At 29.9% G+C, this 19,476-nt stretch overlaps 1 protein-coding gene across 9 annotated transcripts in view; it reads left to right on the top strand.

Annotated features, from left to right (window-relative positions):
• LOC118183570 (neuronal acetylcholine receptor subunit alpha-7-like) overlaps positions 1–19,476 on the top strand; it is a 999,128-nt gene that overhangs the window by 530,461 nt on the left and 449,191 nt on the right. For all 9 annotated transcript variants that reach the window (XM_085815221.1, XM_085815227.1, XM_085815222.1 and 6 more), the window contains exon 2: positions 14,137–14,276. In XM_085815221.1, coding sequence (XP_085671347.1) covers positions 14,137–14,276 — 140 coding nt within the window. The remainder of the gene's footprint in view (positions 1–14,136; positions 14,277–19,476) is intronic.

The following is a 19,476-nucleotide window of genomic DNA, read 5'->3' as shown; positions in this document are numbered from 1 at the left end:
AAAATCCATCAGATCCATAAAACTGTTCATAGAAATCGAAATTCAGAAATTTCTGTTTAATAATAGACAGTGATATCTCATATTAAAAAAAATTTAATACTTTTGCATATTATTAGGTACGTTTTCATTATAATAAAATGCATAAGTATGAGAGCATAAACTGCGTTATACTATCATAATTAAAACCTCATATTGAAATTTAAAATATTAGAATATATGGCTGTTTTAATATAAGTGATTATACCACTCAGTGATATTTTACTTCCTATAGCTTGAATCAGCCTATTTTCATTTTTGGCAAGAAGCTTTGCGACCATTCGACATTTATGGCAACATAATAGACTAAAATGTTCCAAGTAAAATTTAGTAAATTTGTCAGGGCTCCAAGGAAGTTTGGCTCCAACTAACATGCAGTCAATGAATTTTAGTATTGACAACTCATTAAATTATAGGATCATAAATCACAGTAAGGACGGACTACTTTGTTAATGTAGTGCAAAATATTTTGCATTCAATCGAATTCAAAGACGTTTACAGTTAATGAGATATCAACGCAAATACATTATTTCTCTCTAAAAATTGTACTTTTTTTTCATTCAGTGGTAACGCAGTTCTGTCAAGCTTTTATCCAGTCAAGCCTTCTGTGATGATATCATTATTTTAAATGCAGCTCAACACAGCAAACCGGTTCAATTTCAAGTACAGTGAATCAAATTACAGATGAAAATAAATAATGTGTAATTTGCACTAAACGGCAGATAAAGTTTGCGAAAGAAACCAAAATTATTTTCAATATTGCCTAACAAAGTATTTATAATTCCGATAAGAAGGAATGAGATTTGAAACAACAGATATGTAAAATTTAATTTTAAAAGTACTTTGTTAAATAGTTGCAAAAGCTAGCCTTAATATATTGTTTTTTCTAAATGTGAAAATATTGATTTTGAGATATTATTATCTTTAAAACGCATAAAGTACTTTCGACTTTTTAAATATCATAAGCATATTGTTAGAAAAGTTCATAAAAATTAACTGATTAAAATAATGTGCCCTGGTGAAATTTTTTTGTTCAAAATTAAATATAATTATCCTTTTGTTATTTATTGTTACTTAACAATACTGTGTGATCTAGAAACTTGCAAGGCACATTTAATTTGGAATCATTAATTATTATTCTTTTTTCACTTTTTACCATTTTAAAGGCAAGAACGCAACGATCCGACTGTAGAAATTTGCACAGGTAAATTACATTTAAAAAAAATAAAAATCTGAAAGTTTTGAGATTTTATTTTACGCCCAAAGAAGTATTTTTTAACGTTTTGTGTCCTAACATTATTTATTAAATATCACGATTTTTGCACATAAAATTCAATTCAACAACAAAGTCACCAGAATTTAAGAACAACATATCTTTAGAATTTCCGTTAAGCACTCTGGCGCGCTGGAGATAAAATTGTTTTTCGTACAGTGTTGCCATTGCTCGCTTTGAAATTGTTCAGTTTATTAATCAAAAATTCGTTAAAGTTTTACAAAATTTGAAATAGATAATAAAACGAAATCGAAATTCAAAATTCGGGCATTTAGTTGCCCGTGCTCGGAAGAAGGATTACGTTATTCAAAATTTGATGGCTCTAGGTACCTTTGTTTTTTCATAATGAGTGAAATATAGTACATACATTCATGCAGTCTCTTCATCATTTAGTTTTTTTAAATGTGATAAAGAGCGATAATATTTGGTGGCAACAATTTATAAAGTGATTCGCCGTCTATAGCGAAACGTCACAAAATGCCGTTTTGAGAGTAATAGCCCTTCTGGGCTGTCGCCCTTTTGGGCTCACATCAGATATACATTTTAGTCTATACTTAATTCAATGTCCCCTTGTTGCTTGTGCTAAGAGGTTACTGATTAGCTTCCTATCACCCCCCCCCAATGGAATGCATATTCCTTCCAATGTTGTTTTCTGTTAGTCTAATGCTTCTTTAGTTTCTCTCCAGCCACATCAGAAACTAAGGGTAGTCAATCTGGTCCTTAACGCCCACTAAGTAAGCGATTTAAGCTTTTAGGGGTGAGCAGCTGAGGTTTTTGTCCGATGAAGAAGTTCAAAGAAGATTGAAACACATCTACACGTACATAGATATATACATCGAAACACACAGTTCTCTACTTGATTCTGCCCACGCGCGCAAAGCTCTCCTGTTTCTGAATATTTATACGGCTTCGCCATTTTTTAAAAAAAATTTCTGCCTATTACAAATTACATGCAAAATATAAACCAATGGATAAATTTAACTACAGATTTTTCACTTAAAAAAACACTTTACAGTGTAGTTAAATTAAGTTACTTGGGATCAGTGCGGTAAAGAAATTTTATTACCTACAAATATGGAGGTAGTAATAAAAAAGTTGACAACCCCTGTCATAGGCCATTGTTGCTCTTATCTGTTATCATTCTTCCAAATCAGCTGCTGACGACTTCATGGCCTCTATCTGTCCGGAGACCATATCAGTGCCACTTCCAGCTGTTCTGTAGCTGGCATTCGTAATATGTATCCAAATTCGCATTCTATGCTTAATTTTTTGTTTTATAGAATTGCCTTTCTCCAGTTTTCTAGACTAACTTGGAAGTACTAGTTTGTAGCCATACAACTCTAAGAGTTATGCTAAGATACTTTGTAAGGATTGTATTCTATAAAGTGTCCTGGAATTTTTTTAAAATGGAAAGCAGGTTTTAGTCAATTTCACGGGCATTTGGCCAAGTTTTGTTTCAAAGAATTATATTCATTGAACGCCCATATATCAATTTATTTATTGATTGTATGATAGTTTTTACTTAATCATTTATCTTGACATTAAAGCATATAATTTAGTCCCTTGAAGAAACAGATTTTCAGCCAACAAATTTCCTAATGTATTCGCAGATTGGCAACTTTATTATTTAAAACGTCATTTCAATAAATACGATGGCACTGTTGCCATATGTAACTTCAATAAAAATCCTAATCACAGTCTGCAATCAGGTCATTCAACCTGCAAGTTAGATACGATATATTTTGGCTGGTGTTCTTTGAGAAATTATTATACGTTATTAAATTATGTCTTTGCGCAGATTTCAATTGACATTTATGTTCCTATCTGAAGCTGTTTTATAACTATTTAATTTAATGTATAAATTAATTTATAGACATAAATGCCTGCATTAATTAATTCAAATTCTGCGCAAACTGGCATATTTCATTTTTATACAAATCTACTCCGAATTAGCCCAGCTACCATGTATTTTATCGTACACTACTGAAGTCTGAAGGTTAAATAGTCTCCTTTTTTTAGCATACTTTGTTTCATGATTATTAAATTTTAATTTAAGCAGGGAATATTTTTCATCTGAGCTCTTAATGAAAGAAATAAAGCTCTTAATCAAAAAAAAAAAAAAAATAAAAGCTTCAGCCTTTGAATATTTTCGTTTCAAATTATCTGTAATATTTTTATAATAATAAACGCAGTTTGAATATTATAGAACAAAAATGCAATGTTCCAAAAATAGTGTCGTTTATCTTTCCCTTTTTAAATAATTAAAAAGTTAAAAAAAGTTTTAAAATTATAAACTTTCAAAAAACGAATTCTGACTTTTGCACATATTCGAGGTTAACACCTGAAACAATTTAAATCTAACTAATTATCCTATTTTCCCTGGGCTATTCAAGAACATAAAATCAGTTATTTAAAATAAACTGTTTAAAGTAGGAAAGGCAAATGACGGGATTAATAACTTGATGTTATATTCTGTCAGCAATGTTACGGCCACGTAAAAATCTTTGCATTTATTTAATAAAGAAAATAGCTGGTAAAAATATAGCCTATATTTCACTAGATCACTTGTGCCCAAGGCTCGCATCAAATATTCATCAAATACACCAAATCCGCCTGATGAAAACAATAAAATTTTAAAAGAAATTTTGCTTCAAGATATTTTTCGCATGAATTTATAGAAAAATACTTTGGTTGATTTGATTGAGGACTGATATTGCATTCAGTCCTTTTCGAACAAAAACCTGAATACTTGGAGCTCGTGGGTGTATTCTGTGGTCTGCCCATGTGTAACGTGATAAAAATTTAGTCTCCTTTAGAACGTTCTCTACGAAAGCATTTCCTTAGGAAAATAGCCGTTGTGTACTCTGCCATATTCAAACCTAACCTAACGTATTCTGATCTAACCTAGGAAAAGCATGTGAAGTAGCAGAATTGAATATAGTATAGTTGCTAATTAAATTTATACGCATCAACGTATAACGCATAATGTGAATTGTAAAATGTGAGTTACCATGTTGAAACTGTTGCTTTGTCGAGTTCCGAAGTTGTCCTTATTCAGTACTTGATAATTTTATGTTTAATGTTTTGGTAAAATCTTTCATCTTATCAATTTTTCTTAGCCTTTTATTATCAATATACTTAATGCTTTGAAAATCACAAAAATAATTTTAGTAATAAGTTTTATTTTCTTCAAATGAAATGGTAATAATAAAATGCAACCATTTGGACAGGTGAAATTTAAGCTTTCAAATAACAGAACAGATATGAAATTGTTTGTTTCGAATTACATACCACGTTGCGATCAAACACAAAACATTGCACGAATTTATAGCAAAATTATTTCTGAAAACATTTACTTATAATATTGATGCTCAGTATCAAATGTCACCTAACTCGCAATCCAATCCAAGATGTTCTCCACATTTTCGACATATTACTTCCCTGTCATTCTTTCCAAAATTCCAGCTACGTGAGTACTTTAAAAGCCTGCTGAAATGTAAGTCACGCGAATTGTCTTTTCAAAGAGACGGAAGAACTTATTTCATATATCTCCAGTGAAAAAGAAAAGAAAAAGTAATAATATCACAAAAAAAAAAAACAAACCTGAACTGCGTAAGGATATAAATAAAATGGATTAAAATTCTAGTTGCAGGAGAATTTTCAGTTCTTAGCTTTGGTATTTGATATTTTTTTCTGGGACGTCTTTGTTCCATGGAATTTGGGGAAATGAAATTGTCAAGGACATTTGCAGGAGATGATACTTGGTCGTCGCTTTGGATGGCAGATAGCTGTTTTATTTTTCATTTATTCATTTAATTTTGAAAAAGAGATTCAAAGTTTAGCTTTCAGTCTGAGAAAGGAAAAGTATCTTATTTGATTTCATGCAGCATCTGTGACATCCATTCTGAAATATAGAGACGAAAATGCTACATTGATTTAATTTTTTTAACTGCTCTCAAACAATTTTAAATTCTATTTTTATATCTTCATAAGAAACTTTCTCTCTGCTCTGCCCTCGGGTTTGTAATTGGAAGCATATCTTTCTGGCAGCTTGAATTCCACAAATCGTATGGAATTCGAAACCTGTAACGGCTCGCATTCAATTCCAGAAACAGAAATTTGTCTCAGCCCGTTAAAAAGCTTACATCAAAATGCGAGAAAATCTGGTGCAAACCGTAGTATGATTTCTGAAAGTTTGAACTCTTAGCATATTTACAAAAGATGCTCATTTATATATATGCCGTTGTCGTTGCTTATTGCTCATTCATAATCATTTCTTTTGAGAGATGCTTATAAAGTTTCAAAGAAGAGATGTTTTTATTTTGTGTATCTTATTAAAATGCTATATCTATCGTAATATGCCTCAGCATTCACAAGAGATATAATTAATTTTTATGTCAAGAAATGTTGTTAAAAAATTAAGAACTCAAATGTACCCTCACGGGAAAAAAAATCGCATTTGAAAACATGAAACATACAACTTATTAGCTTATGCTATTTATCACTAATTTGTATGCACGCTATGAAAAATAAGAAATTTTGAAAATATGTACAGTCACAGGAAAAGCCGTTAATACCTGAATCAAAACGTGCAGGGGGGCGAGAGCTTGTTACCACCAGTGTTCAGTCCATTGAGTCTCCTGCCTCACGCCAGTTGCACTTTAAGGAAGGAAGAATGTAAGGATTATCTCATTTGATTATATATCTATAATAATAAAAGCAAGTGTAATGTGTCTGTCTGTCTGTCTGACCGAGCTCTCCAGCCAAATCTATCGCACGCAGGGACCTGGAATTTTTTATACGGAAGCACAAAGGGGCTGGCCACCAGACCTCGAAGCCCGATTTTCGATTTTTGAATTAGAAAAATTTAAAAAAAATTATTTATAATTAATTAATCACGGTTTTTTTGACTCACTGATATTATTATTTGTTTTCAAATAACGTTCGATTGTAACAATTGATTTCTTTATTCTAGCGTTAGTTTGCTGTTTTGACGATACATTAAATCGATTAATTACAATTCATTTCTTTTTTGTAGCTTGTGGGGGGGGAAGAGAGAGAGACAGTCTACATGTCCTACACTACTATTCCTGCGCTATTCACTTATCTGCATTTTCTAAATGCACGGGCAACGCCGGGCGGGTACACCTAGTATTATTATATATTGATTATGTATGCTAGTGATTAATAGAAACAGCTAGCAAATTAGAAGATTCTTGGCTCGATTTCCGATGTTGATGTTTCATGTTTCCTGTTCTGTAAGACCTGATAGTCTTTGTAAATATATCTTGCAAATGAATTTTGATATTCAGATAGATGTGATATTTATCGAAGAATACATTTGTTGAGATTTAATGGCATGGAAATTGTTATTCCAAACTGTGTAAAAAGGCATAGTTGATATCTTATCAAAAGCATTAATTCAAATACGACAATATAATAAAATGTTTCTAATAATTAGTATAAGACAGATATATAAAATATATTAAAATCTCGATCTTATTCAACAGGCATATTTGCTTTGAACTGAATTTGAGTTTTCTATAGAAAATATGCAAATAAATTAATACTTTTAATCATAATACTCAAATTAAAATTCGTTGAGTTTTGTAGTTATCTTTTCTCTATTTAAAATAGGTAAAGGCTCTGAGTCCTTGTTCCATCTTTCTTGCACATTTTATTTCAATGTTATGCTCAAGCAGCAAAAGATAACTTCAACAATGCTATATCACTGTTTTAATGATTCTTTCGTAATGCATGAATGATGCATCGTCAGGTTCATACTGTAATTATATTACAAATTTCATAAATTAAAAGAAAGCGTAATTTATTTAACGGCCACAAATTTTGCCAGCCAATTATTCGTCAAGAATGCACCTACCTATCGGATTCATTCAAATAAGTAATATTTAATTAAGAATTATATTGCCAGAAAAGTGCTTACGCATTATATCTACTGAACTGTATGCATCATCCTCTTCTTGCAAAACTTAATAAACCAGTTTTTTTAAAAAAACGTGTAGTTTTATTTCATTGCCAATTGTTTCAAATCCCGGAATACAGAAGCAGACTTATGATTTGCATTTAACTAACACAGGGTTTGCTTATATAATGCACTATATCATTAAAATAGTCTACGGATAAAAGAAAATTGTCCGTAAATTTAAAACTCTTCAAAGAAATGGTAGCTATTTTAAGAACAGTAAAGACTAATATGTAGGTAAATTTTTTTACTATAGTGTCTTTGAGCTTTTATAAATAATTTAGTAAGTAAATTTAAAACGTAATAGCTTTCGATGTTATATCAGTATTTTAATATGTAAACTTTTCTCTGCAATGTCTATAATTTGATATAACTACTCTAAAATTTCCTTCCTCGTGTGACCGAAAATGTGCGTAAATGCAAACATTATTTATTCATCTGTTTAACAGATCAAACACTTAAATTTAAGTACAAATATTTCCCCAGTATTAGTTTTATGGTTTTAGTAATATTAAAACGTGTATATAAGCTTTTAATATATAAGTATTTAAGATTCAAGGTATTCTTCAAGTCTCACAACCTTTAATTTTCAGTTAATTATTGAAGCAAAACAGTAAAACGCTAACAAAGTTTATTCGGAATTTATACGGCTAAAAACAACTCTTTTGTGCGCACTAATATCTTAAAAATTTTTCTTATTTGTCTAGATTATATACTAACAAAATAAAGAATATAAACTTTAATCAGAAAGTTTTCGCGAAAACTCTCTCGGAAAAAGTATTCTGAAGAAAATACAATTAAAAAGTCTCTAATGGTTCATTTCTACTACAAGAGAATAGCAGAGAGAGCATATTTATGTTTCGCTTTTATCTTTCCTTGTTTCTAATAATACGAAGTTTTTAGCTGTTCTTTTATTCTCGGCTTCTAATGATGCTTTTTCACTTGCCATGTATAATGCATAGTTTCATTCTTGATACATTACTGAAAATGTTATTTTGAAATATTCAAAGAATTCGTGACTACTTTGCTGTACTCTTTTAAATTTTAACACTTAATGAGAAAAGTTACTCAAAAACAAAAGAAAATCAGAAAGAGAATAAGCAATTCGAAATTTGCGAAATTGCTGCTGTCTCAAATTGTAACATCATGGGATCGCTTCTTGTTAGTACAAAGCCATTCCTCATTTCTTATTTATTCTTCGACTTCATGTATTTACATTTTCGTTCTTTTTTATAGTGGAGTCTCAAGGAAGAGGTGTTTCATTTTTCGCAAAGGACATCTCCCTCCCATTCCTTTTGTTCTTATGATAAATGATACATACATTTTTCTCTTCTTTAGAGGAGAGAAATTACTCTTCGAAAAAATATAAAAAATATTGTTCATAAGAAAACGTGCTTTATTTGAATCAAATTGAGATTAAATTGTTTAGTGACAATATCCCTGTGGTAATACAGATTCCCTAAAAGCTACCCATGATACTTACAACACATAATACAATAACACAAAATAAATATGTTAGAAAAAACATTTTTTAAATCCAAAATAAAATAAACTTAGACACGTGGAAATGTAAATAATGTAAATGTTGCTAAATTTAGAACTTACATTTGTGAATGCTGAAAAAATAAAATAAGAACGTTACTATACATGATGAGAAACTAATTTCTGTTTTAAAGATTCAAACGATTTAGCACTCATAAGTATTAATTTCAATAAATAAAACTTAATGCCTTTCCGGATATGATGGCATGCTCTTTCTTTGTTAGGAGAAAAAGCTGTCTGTAAAAAAAACATGGCATATTAAATTAAGGTACAGCGGAATAAGAAATAAAATATCAAATCAGTTTTAAATAAATTAGTGATGGGAAATCGAAACTTGTTCAGATGCTTTTTAAGGTTTCCTTTAATTTAAATAATCAGTTATTTTACGTTTTGAATCTGTGCTGTCTCATTTCTCTCTCCGTTTTAAAGCCAGAATATAAATGAATTTTCGTACATTTAAGTAAGGGTTTGAGATTGCTAAGTTAAAGTGTATTTTGCCTCTTGAAGGCCACGTTACTAGGTTTTCGATTCTGAGATAAGAGTTACTGTCTTCAGCCTTGCATTTATACTTGCTGATAGTTTAATTTATGCTGGTAAATCCGAACAAAAGAATAATGAGTCTACAAACAAAAGAATAATGAGTCTATTACAATACGATATGAGGTTAAAATAATATACTTACGGTATTATTTTATCCCTTTCCTTTAATTAAGGTTTTGGTTTGCAGATATTAATGCTGTTATTGGCTAAAAGAGTTTCTGCGTTGTATGAATAGATGTGGCATGAGAATTATGTAAATTTCACATGAAAGAGATTATTTTTGATCTAATGCATTTAAAGATTTATTAAGGTATGCTACTCATTATAGGTAGAAAGGGAAAATAGACAAATTAAATCATTATTAGAATTACGGGATCATTACCAAATAAAGTTACAAATTTATTTTTCATATTATTAATATTATATACGCCCAAGTATGTCTGTAGATACATAACACTTGAATGTATAACAACAACTAAATATATGACTATATAAGAGCATACAGAAGGAACTGTTAAATCTAACGAAAAAAAAAGAATGATACCGTAACAAAAATCTAAAATTTTTTAGTCTTGAATATTACATGGTGCATTATTTAGGAGCTGAAAGCGGTAAAATGTAATAAATTCTAAGGTATTTTACCTTCGAGATTAATTGACTTTCTCTTTGGCATGTAAAAAAATTAATAACTGCTCCTTTAATATTAAGCTTTTTCTTTTTCTATATCCTTCTACTATACACATTAAAAGATTTGCATTATGTAAAAAGATTAAAATCTCTGTGTAAAACGTTTTTAAAATTTCGGAAACTTCGTTTAGTTACTCGCATTAATTTAAATGAATTATTAATATATGTTAGGTTTTATTGTGATGTAGGTATTATTTTAGGTTTCTAACGCTATTTCAATTCTGTAACCCTAACAGATGCGAAGCGAATTATCGCTGTGTCTGAGAACAGGAGGAGAATTCTGGAGATGTTTAAAATAATCTTTTTAATTAAACAGAATTTAGAACAAAAGTGCATGATCTTGTGTTAAAATGACCCAACTCGTGGCGATGCAAAATGAAAGGAATAATCCAGTTAAACGTTCATCATTTGTGAAGGACTGAACAATTAAATACTGTACTAGAAGCTAGCTGAATAAGCCTACAGGCATGTCAGAATTAAAGTGTTTGCAACGAAAGGCCGCAAAGCCGAATAATTACAGTCGTAATAGCAGGCATGAAACTATCCACGTAGCTATTATGCGATGCCAAAAGCACTCTCTGTCTAAAGCCCAAAAACCTCACTTTAAGAACTGACTACTAATTTGCATTCTGATGATGGAGAGAGAAAGAAGTTATCATAATGACTGAAATTAAAATTAATAGTTAATTAAGATTCCCTACAATGTTATTTATGGATGCATGTACTATAATAAAAGCATGCATTTCTTGCAGTATCAATAATTTATGCAAAAACGTGACCTTCTTAATTTTTCTCTAAAGTAGTGTTATCAGCCGATAGATGGCATTGTAGAAAAGCCGCTGATAGGGGGCGCACGATATCAATCGAGAATCGGAAAGCGAGAGAATGTGATTAAGGTTAAAAATGTTCCGTAATGATTTGTATATATGTATATATTTAATGTAATAGTAAAACATTTATAAAATGTAAGAGTTATCCCGATTGAATTCGAAGTGAAAGCCCAACTTACCCCTAGGCGTCCTGAGATTAATAACGGAGATTAAAGTTAACAGTGGTTATTATGCTTAATAAAATATATTGTCTTTTGTTTTAAAATTTTATGCTCTATAACCATGTAAAAAATGTAAAGAGCACTTATTCCTTGCTAGTTTTGTTTTACTTGTTTATATGCAAGAGTAAAAAATTGTAAAGTGAATCATATACTTTTTCTTTGTGCTTGCAGAACTGTTTTTTGATTGGTAAAAACTTTCTTCTTTGATCGAATAAATTTTTATTTTGTTTATATTATTGCTCTTTTAACAAATTTTTCTTTCGAATACTCTCAATATTTTACATATCAACCTGAGCAATGCTAATCTGCATGTAGTTAGTGGGATTAAAATTCACTCTACAGATGCGGTATGCTCTAGGTTAATTAAAGGGAAAAAAGAATGGGAAAGTTTTAAATATGTAAAAAAGTAATAATAATAGTAATCATACAATATTTTAAGATGATGAAATAACGCATAATCTTTTTAATTTAAGATTTCGCTTCTAAATTTGAAAATTATCTTTGATGCACAATTTACCATTTCTGATTTTATTTTTATGTTTTCCACTGAACATATATATTCCAAATTTTGTACTGATTAAAAACTTCAATCAATACTTTAACGTTTTTATACTTGATAAAATGCTATGTATTAGAAAACGTTTTAATTCACAGTTTTCAGTAATACTTGGCTCTTTTTGCATGCAGTGAGCTATAGAAAAAATAATTTCTTGATTTATTTGTTTCTTGATTTATTCTTACTTTATTTCCTTCAGACTAATTGTTTGTAATCTCTTTATAAACTACTTCCTGTCACGTTTTGCTGAGAATGTGACCAAATCAGAGCCAATGGTATAATAGTAAAATGCTTATTTTAAACAGGGATTTTTTTATAAATTGAATTTTCTCTCTTCAACGATCATTTGCGTAGTGTTACCATTAGAAATGATGGAAATTTTCAGTGGTGTTTTAATTGAAATTCCATTATTTATACCTTTCATTCAAAATACTAGTTCTTTTCTAAAAATTAATGAAACATTTGGAATTTAAACATTAAATTCTGCCATAAGGTCCATCAGCGACCGCGCGGTAAAAGGCGCCGAACACTGTTAGCTCGGTCCGATCTTCCAGCACCGAAATGAGAGGGTTACCAGACCGAACAGACAGGCTGCATGAAAGGTTTCATGGTTTTCCCCATGTGTAATGTGGATACGAGTCAGTTACCCTAAAAAAGGTCCTCTTTTGGGTATCTGTCCCTTATTGTGTAGTGCTTAACAATGTAGTATGTTATAAATAAAAAAAAAGTAAAATATACTAGCATACTAGAAACCATCGAAGAGGTTGTTTTCTACGGATTAACATACTTCATACGTATATTAATTTGAAAATGTTATTCGAAGGATACTATATATATACCATATAGTATATTATGCTGTTAAAAAAAATCTTTACGATAGAAAGCTGCGGTTTGAGACATTATGTTCACAAGGTTTTAGTAGCCATGTAACAGAGTTCGATATGTGCGCCATCTCCAGCAAGTAGGCTATCCAAGCGATATCTCAGTCCCGTTCAAGCTCGGCTAAGCATGTCTTCCGTAATGTGTTTAAGTGCTTTGCGGGTGCAGGCACCGCGTTGACGTCTTGTATGCCACCACATGCTTCGCAAAGTACTAAAGAAAAAAAAAACATTCTAGTGCTGTTGCATCTAGAGACTCACGGGTGCAGGTAATCGGCCCTCATTGCACAATCAATCGACCTTGAAATGCTTCATTCCAAAGCCCTGCTAATGATCTCATTCCAGTGATTAAAGGTATGGACTTGCTGCAGGAGGATATTAGGTTGCAGGTGTTTGACCTGTGAAAATGCAAACTGTCTCAATATATCGAGATAAACAGTCACACTGACTGATGCTTCTGCAAATAAAAACGTTCCATGGCACGGTCATAAAGTAAATCACGCTATACCTTTGGACTCTTGAGTACAATTTCCCAGTTTACGTGAGGGCTCTCCGAGCCCCATATCCATACATTGTGTAGGTTTTCCATCCCGAACATATGAAAGCATACTTTGTCTGAGAATATTACCTTTGTCAGAAAGTCTAATCTCTATCGATACGATTCAGAATCTCAATTGCAAAATGCTTTGCGTTTTGGCCTATCATCAGGTTGAAGTGCATGCAGCTGCAACTTGTACGCATGCAGCTTAAGTGGCTTGTCTAGCACCCTGTGTACCATGACTGTTGGTATCTGTAGCTTAGCTGTCGAGATGCTTGACGGATCGATTTGGTTGGTCTCCGGATAAATGCCTGTTGCACCCTTTCCACATCTGCTTGACTCGTACTCAGACGCCCAGAATTCGTCCACTTTATGACGCTTCCGCTTTCCTTCAACCTTGTGTTCCATTATCGGATGGTCGAACATGAATGCGTCTGTATCACATCTGGAAGTTGCGCTGTATCTGGGTGGCAGATTTGGTATCTATCCACCATTCCGCCCATCGTGCCATCTCTTGGAAGGTGGCCATTTTCGTCACTGCCTCATGAAAAAGAAAAGAAAAGAAGATATTAGTTAGAAGTGTTAATATAGATAAAACTTTAGGTGTGTGCGAACATTATAATACAAACTGCACCTTTCCATCTAGTCCCATTTCTGACTTCAAATCAAATTTGGAAAGATCATTTTGTAACATCCTGTACCGTACCATACCCCTCCATAATAATTCCATCCTATCATACCATACCATATCGTACAGTATCATACTACTATATTGCAAGATGTTTCGTCCAAGCAATATTTCATGGATGAGAAGTAATAGATTATCGTAGAAAATGGAAATGCTTGTTTAATCTTCAGTATTACTAGTTTTTGCGATGCTCACTTCCGTTAAAATTGTTTCTTTTACTTTGCATTTCATGCGAAGCAAGACGTCTTAGGGGCTTCAAGTATTCATATAAAATCCCAAACCCATTTCCACTCAATATTTTTTTTATCTTTAAGAAGAGTGGGGAATTTTATTTTCAATCTCACGGTTCATTTCTTTCTTCCAGAATCGGAGCAGGGCCCGCACGAGAAACGACTACTCAATAAGCTTCTCAATGATTACAACGTTCTCGAACGACCCGTTGCCAACGAATCAGAACCCCTCCTGCTTAGCTTTGGCCTCACCCTTCAACAAATCATAGACGTGGTAAGTTTTCACACTTTGATACATAACATATATTTCAATTTATGTGAGATAAATCTCAGTTGCAATAACAAAACGAACTTGTATCTCTGAGTAATCAATGGTATTATGTTCATCCATTTCTCATATTATATTTCTGGTTGTTATTACCATCAACTAAAAAAGAATTATCTTTTCAAAATGTTTCGAAATTTTATTCGGGTGAAAGGCTGATAAAGAAAACATTAAAGTGATTATACATCAAAAATCGAAAAAGTAAACCAGAAACACATTGCCATTACATTTAAATTCAGACTAGTATTTTTTTCAACTCCAATTAACTTTAATCAAATTGCCTATATTTATTTCTTCTACTTTATTTTCGATACACAAATGAAATTTTACTTATATGGTTATAAATTTTGATAAAATCTTAGATTATTGAATATGCATAAGACATTCTAAAATGGATTTCTAATTCGCTTTATAGCTGTATTTTTATGTAAAAATAAAGATGTGTAATAAAAGAGCAGAATGTCCATTTCGATCAAATTACAAAAATAATTATATTTTGAAATAAAAGTTTAAACTAATAACTACATCGTACAATAGCTGAAAAAAAGTTCTTTTCGGTGTTTGGTTTTCCTTATATTCCTTGGGAAAACAAGAATATAGTTAAAACAGCCACATTTAAATAGTAAATTTTGCGTTATTTCTCCGTCCTAAATGATTGTCGAACTAAAACTCAACCACCAAATATAATCATTAAATTAAAATAACTGTTTAATTAATATTTAAGATCAAAATTCGAAGCTCATGAAAGGCAATATTTCTTAAACTGTAATGTTATATAAATAATCAGCATATAATCATAAACTGTATTCATTAATATATGATACGGAAATATGTTTAAATGTTAAAAATACTAAGTAAAATCAGAGAATACAAAAAAATAATTGAGTTATCCTTTACTTATGCAAATTTTAAAAATAATTCACCTTAACATTACCTCCGTTTATTTTATTTTTATATTATACTAATGTAAATTTTCTATACTTAATTTGGCAAAAATTTGCATCGAGCAGTTTTATTTTGCTCTTAAAAAAAAGCGTAAATTCAACCTTCTTGATTTCAAAGGAAGCTTCATTGCCTTCATGAGAGACACGTCAGAAGCTTTCTTAATTAGAAGTTCCCACTAATGGTCCGACGTTAAATTCGCTGAACACTGGTAGTTCGATCTGGACTCGATTGGAGAGGAACAAGCTGGTTGCACAGCTTTGTCGTGGTTTCATGTGTACGGACCTTTTTTCCTCAAGTTCTCCACGAAGACAACTCTTAGTCAGATAGCCTTCTATTGCTTTACTATAATCTGTTATATATATATATATATATAAGAAATAAAATATGAAAGAAAGCTAGTAATTTTAATCTAGAAGCAGTTGTTTTAACTTTTCATTTTAATTTCGCTAAGTCCCCTTCCTCTCTTAAAAACTATTAATATATAAATCTTAAATACGTCATCTTTAAACTAATTCACATTATGTCATCTTATTAACCCCGTCATACAGTCAATTCTTGTCGAATCACAGTTCAAAATTTAACCAAAGAAATCAACTCTGTAAATATCCTTTTGCTGAAATTATGTGTCGAATTCATACGTCTGCAAGTTTTTCTTCTCCATCATGTCACCTCATGTATCCGATGATGCTCTGTTATTCTCTACATGCAATAATGAATCATGGTACCTACAGAATTAATTACATATATACATATACATAGTTTTACTCAGAAGCAAGTTCTTTTGAACCTCAGCATGCTCTCAATTTATTTAAATAAATATAATAATACTGATATTTAAATCTACTAAGAAAATGCAGGAAAATGAAGCTGAAACAGGTTTAAAAGTTTAAGAGTACTCTCTCAAAGAGTGAAGAAGGCGTTAAATGCATTCATTAACTAAAATTAAAATTTTGAATTAAAATATGGAAAGCTTTTACATAAGTCTAATTTAAACCTGTTCCCCCGAGACAGAGAGAGTGATAATGAATAAAAATTAAATCATTGGTTAAAAGACCGACAAAAAGCAACAGAAATTTTCTTGAAATGATATTATTTTCCGAATAAATGCTTGCATCATTTATGTATAATATAAAATATAAGGAAACAAATAATACTTTTTTATTCTTCGGAAACACATGAAATGATATATATGAGCAAATTTTAATTACTTAAATGCATTTATTCATACAAAGATTTTGTAGGCTTTACCGCTTTTCATAATATCATGTAATGGGAAGTTTTGTAGCTCTTAAAGCAACCAACAAATTGCTTCCCATTATATGAAAGAATAGAATAGTAAAATAAGTATTAATCAAATAGTCAGCAACAGTAACTAAAAGAACAGATTGATCAACGAGCATACTAAGAAAAGTATATAAAACATAAAACCCTTTTGAGTAATTTTAAATTTAAAACTTTTCAGATTTAATACATTTCGTTTATTTATTTTTAATTGCGCTATTTGTTCTCAAAAATATTTATCATAAATTACATTATTGTATTGGAAAAATGAACTGATATAAAATACATATTCGAATAAAACAATTAGATACTTGAATTAATTAAATAAGGTATACTTAACGGTATTGCTCATTTATCTTCAAATAATTGTTTATTTTGAAATTAAGTAATTCTTAACAGCTACATATTAAAATGGAAAAATCAGCAGTTTCGGATACATATTCAAAGATTTCTCCAGAACTGAAACGTATGTTCTTCATTCATTTTAAGATCGTCGAAACAAAGAAAAGGTGATTACAATTCGTATGCTTAATTTAGTGTTTCTTCAAGACATTTTCAATTGATATTGCAAGAGGATAACAAGTTCGTTTGGTTATTAAATTAGATTTGTTTTTCTTTTACTGAATATTGGTAGAAATTAAAAATGTGGAACCTATTTATCTACACAGTAGTGTTGTTTGTATAAATAAAATTCTGTTTTTTACAAAAATGCATTCAGGAAAAATAACATGTTGCTCTTTGAAAATATTATTTACCTTATGTCTTAAAATTCTTTTATCGATTCATATTTTTATTACTCAACAAACAAAGAATTATTTGTATGAGTTTACACATTTTATAATTTTTAATATTTTTCTTAAAAATGTGTTATTGATTTTGAGGATTTTCTATGTCCTAAAGCATAGCAATTTGATGAGCTAAAATTCCTATTTTAAAAAACAACTGCATTTAAGTAAAATGAATAACTAATTCACAAATTGTTATGCCTGTTTTCAATTATAACCATTCCCATACTGCTTCAGTGTTAGAAAATATTACTTTATTTTCATACGAATTTTATTTAATATAACTAAATATTAATTATGTTTCATTCGTATGTGTGTATTTCTTTTATAAATGTTGTACTCTATGTAATTAATAAGTTTATCAGAAGCATATTTTAAAAATGTGTTTAATATAACACAACATTAATATTTTATTACTTTATTTACATTTAAAATTATTTTTGTCATATCGAGAAAAGCACCCACAAGTTGTTTTTAGTTTTATGCAATGGATTAAAGTTGTGAATGACCTTTCAAATTGATTCCAGTTGCTACATATCATTGAATCGTAGTGCCGACGTAAACTGTACTCATAAGCCTTATAATTATGCAATTATATTATAAGTTTATTTAGAATTATATTATAAGTTTATTAGAACTAAGAATAAGCGCTACGTTAAGATTTAGCATACACTTTTTCTTAACAGAAACATTTTGTACTGCATGTTACAGTTTCTTACTGCCATTTTCTGTTGTGTTTCACAATTTTAAAATATTTGTAGCATCGATGAAAAAGTACTGAAAAAACATTAAAATCTAAGTAATATGCATACCGAAAGCGGGAAGAAATTTTATATGCTACAAGCAAGAATCTGAAAATTATATTATTTTAGAAATAAAATTTTATAAAATAAAAATTTATAAAATTATATTTTATTTATATTATACACAAAATATGCATTTGACATTGAAATTCAACTTCACACACACACAAATATATAAATAATATATAAATGTAAATATAGCATAAAAATATTACGCTTAGTTTTATCTAGTTATTATTATTCAAGTTTTATTGTATATTTCACATTAAGAATACAATTTAGTTTCTGTACACTGTGCAGGCAATTTCTTATCAAAATGTAACTTGATAAAGCTTTTCACGATATTAAATTTACTATCATCTGTTCTTAATTAAAGAATCATATTAAAAACAACATTTAATATTAAAATATTTTCTTTATTTCAGATCACAATCGTGATTAGTTTTAACAGACAATTTGTACACAGATTTAGTGTTAATGAAAAATTTATTAGTCATCAATAGTTAGTGGCTAACTTTAGAACAAAATTGATAATAAGATTAGTGTTATTAATAAGCTACTTCAGCTAGACCATAGGTAGAAATAAGTAGGTAATATACAATAAGTAGAACATAGAGACAATTTACCCCATAAAATAGCTGCATATTTTATTTAGAATATTTAATTGACTATAAAATAAATACTTAACTATATTAGGTAATTTATTCAATGATTTGTTCAAATATTTTTACTTAATATATGCTATAACGCACGAATATCCTAAATTTATTCAACATTGCAAAGTTTATGTAAAAAAATTAGCAGTCATAAATTATTTTCCTTATTATTTCTAACGAATGCAATATTCCGGCATACAGTTTTAAATTAATATGCATATAATTATTTAATAAAGGATTATATAAATTGAGTATAGAAAGATGCAAAGAAAAGTGTGAAACACGTCAGACGCTGCTTGAAAAAAAAACATATTTTACTGGTATGTTTGGAAAACTGCTTTCCAAATAGCATTTAATAATATTTTATTCACAAATTTATTCGCTTAAGATTCCACGTTTCGAAATATTTTATCTTCAATAATTTCAGTTAGTTAATGAGATTAACTATTAAAATTTAAATATATTTCCAAATATGTTTTTTTTTATCTTATATCTCTTTGAATGGAAATAACTCTTTCATAATTGAATTAATTCCGAAAAGGAATCCAAAAGCAACTGGAATCATTTCTATCTGATTTTGTTTATGGAAATAAATATTTGAATATCAATTTCATAAGTATTATGTATTAAGCATTATGGTTTGTTGACTTACAATTTGAAATTTCAACATATTCTCTTA

Source organism: Stegodyphus dumicola, chromosome 4 (genome assembly GCF_044657685.1).
Source record: "Stegodyphus dumicola isolate Sdum_Otavi_A_Nest chromosome 4, ASM4465768v1".
NCBI classification, from domain to species: domain Eukaryota; kingdom Metazoa; phylum Arthropoda; class Arachnida; order Araneae; family Eresidae; genus Stegodyphus; species Stegodyphus dumicola.
Note: the sequence above shows the minus strand (reverse complement) of the source record. Positions and strands in the feature narration are given on the sequence as shown.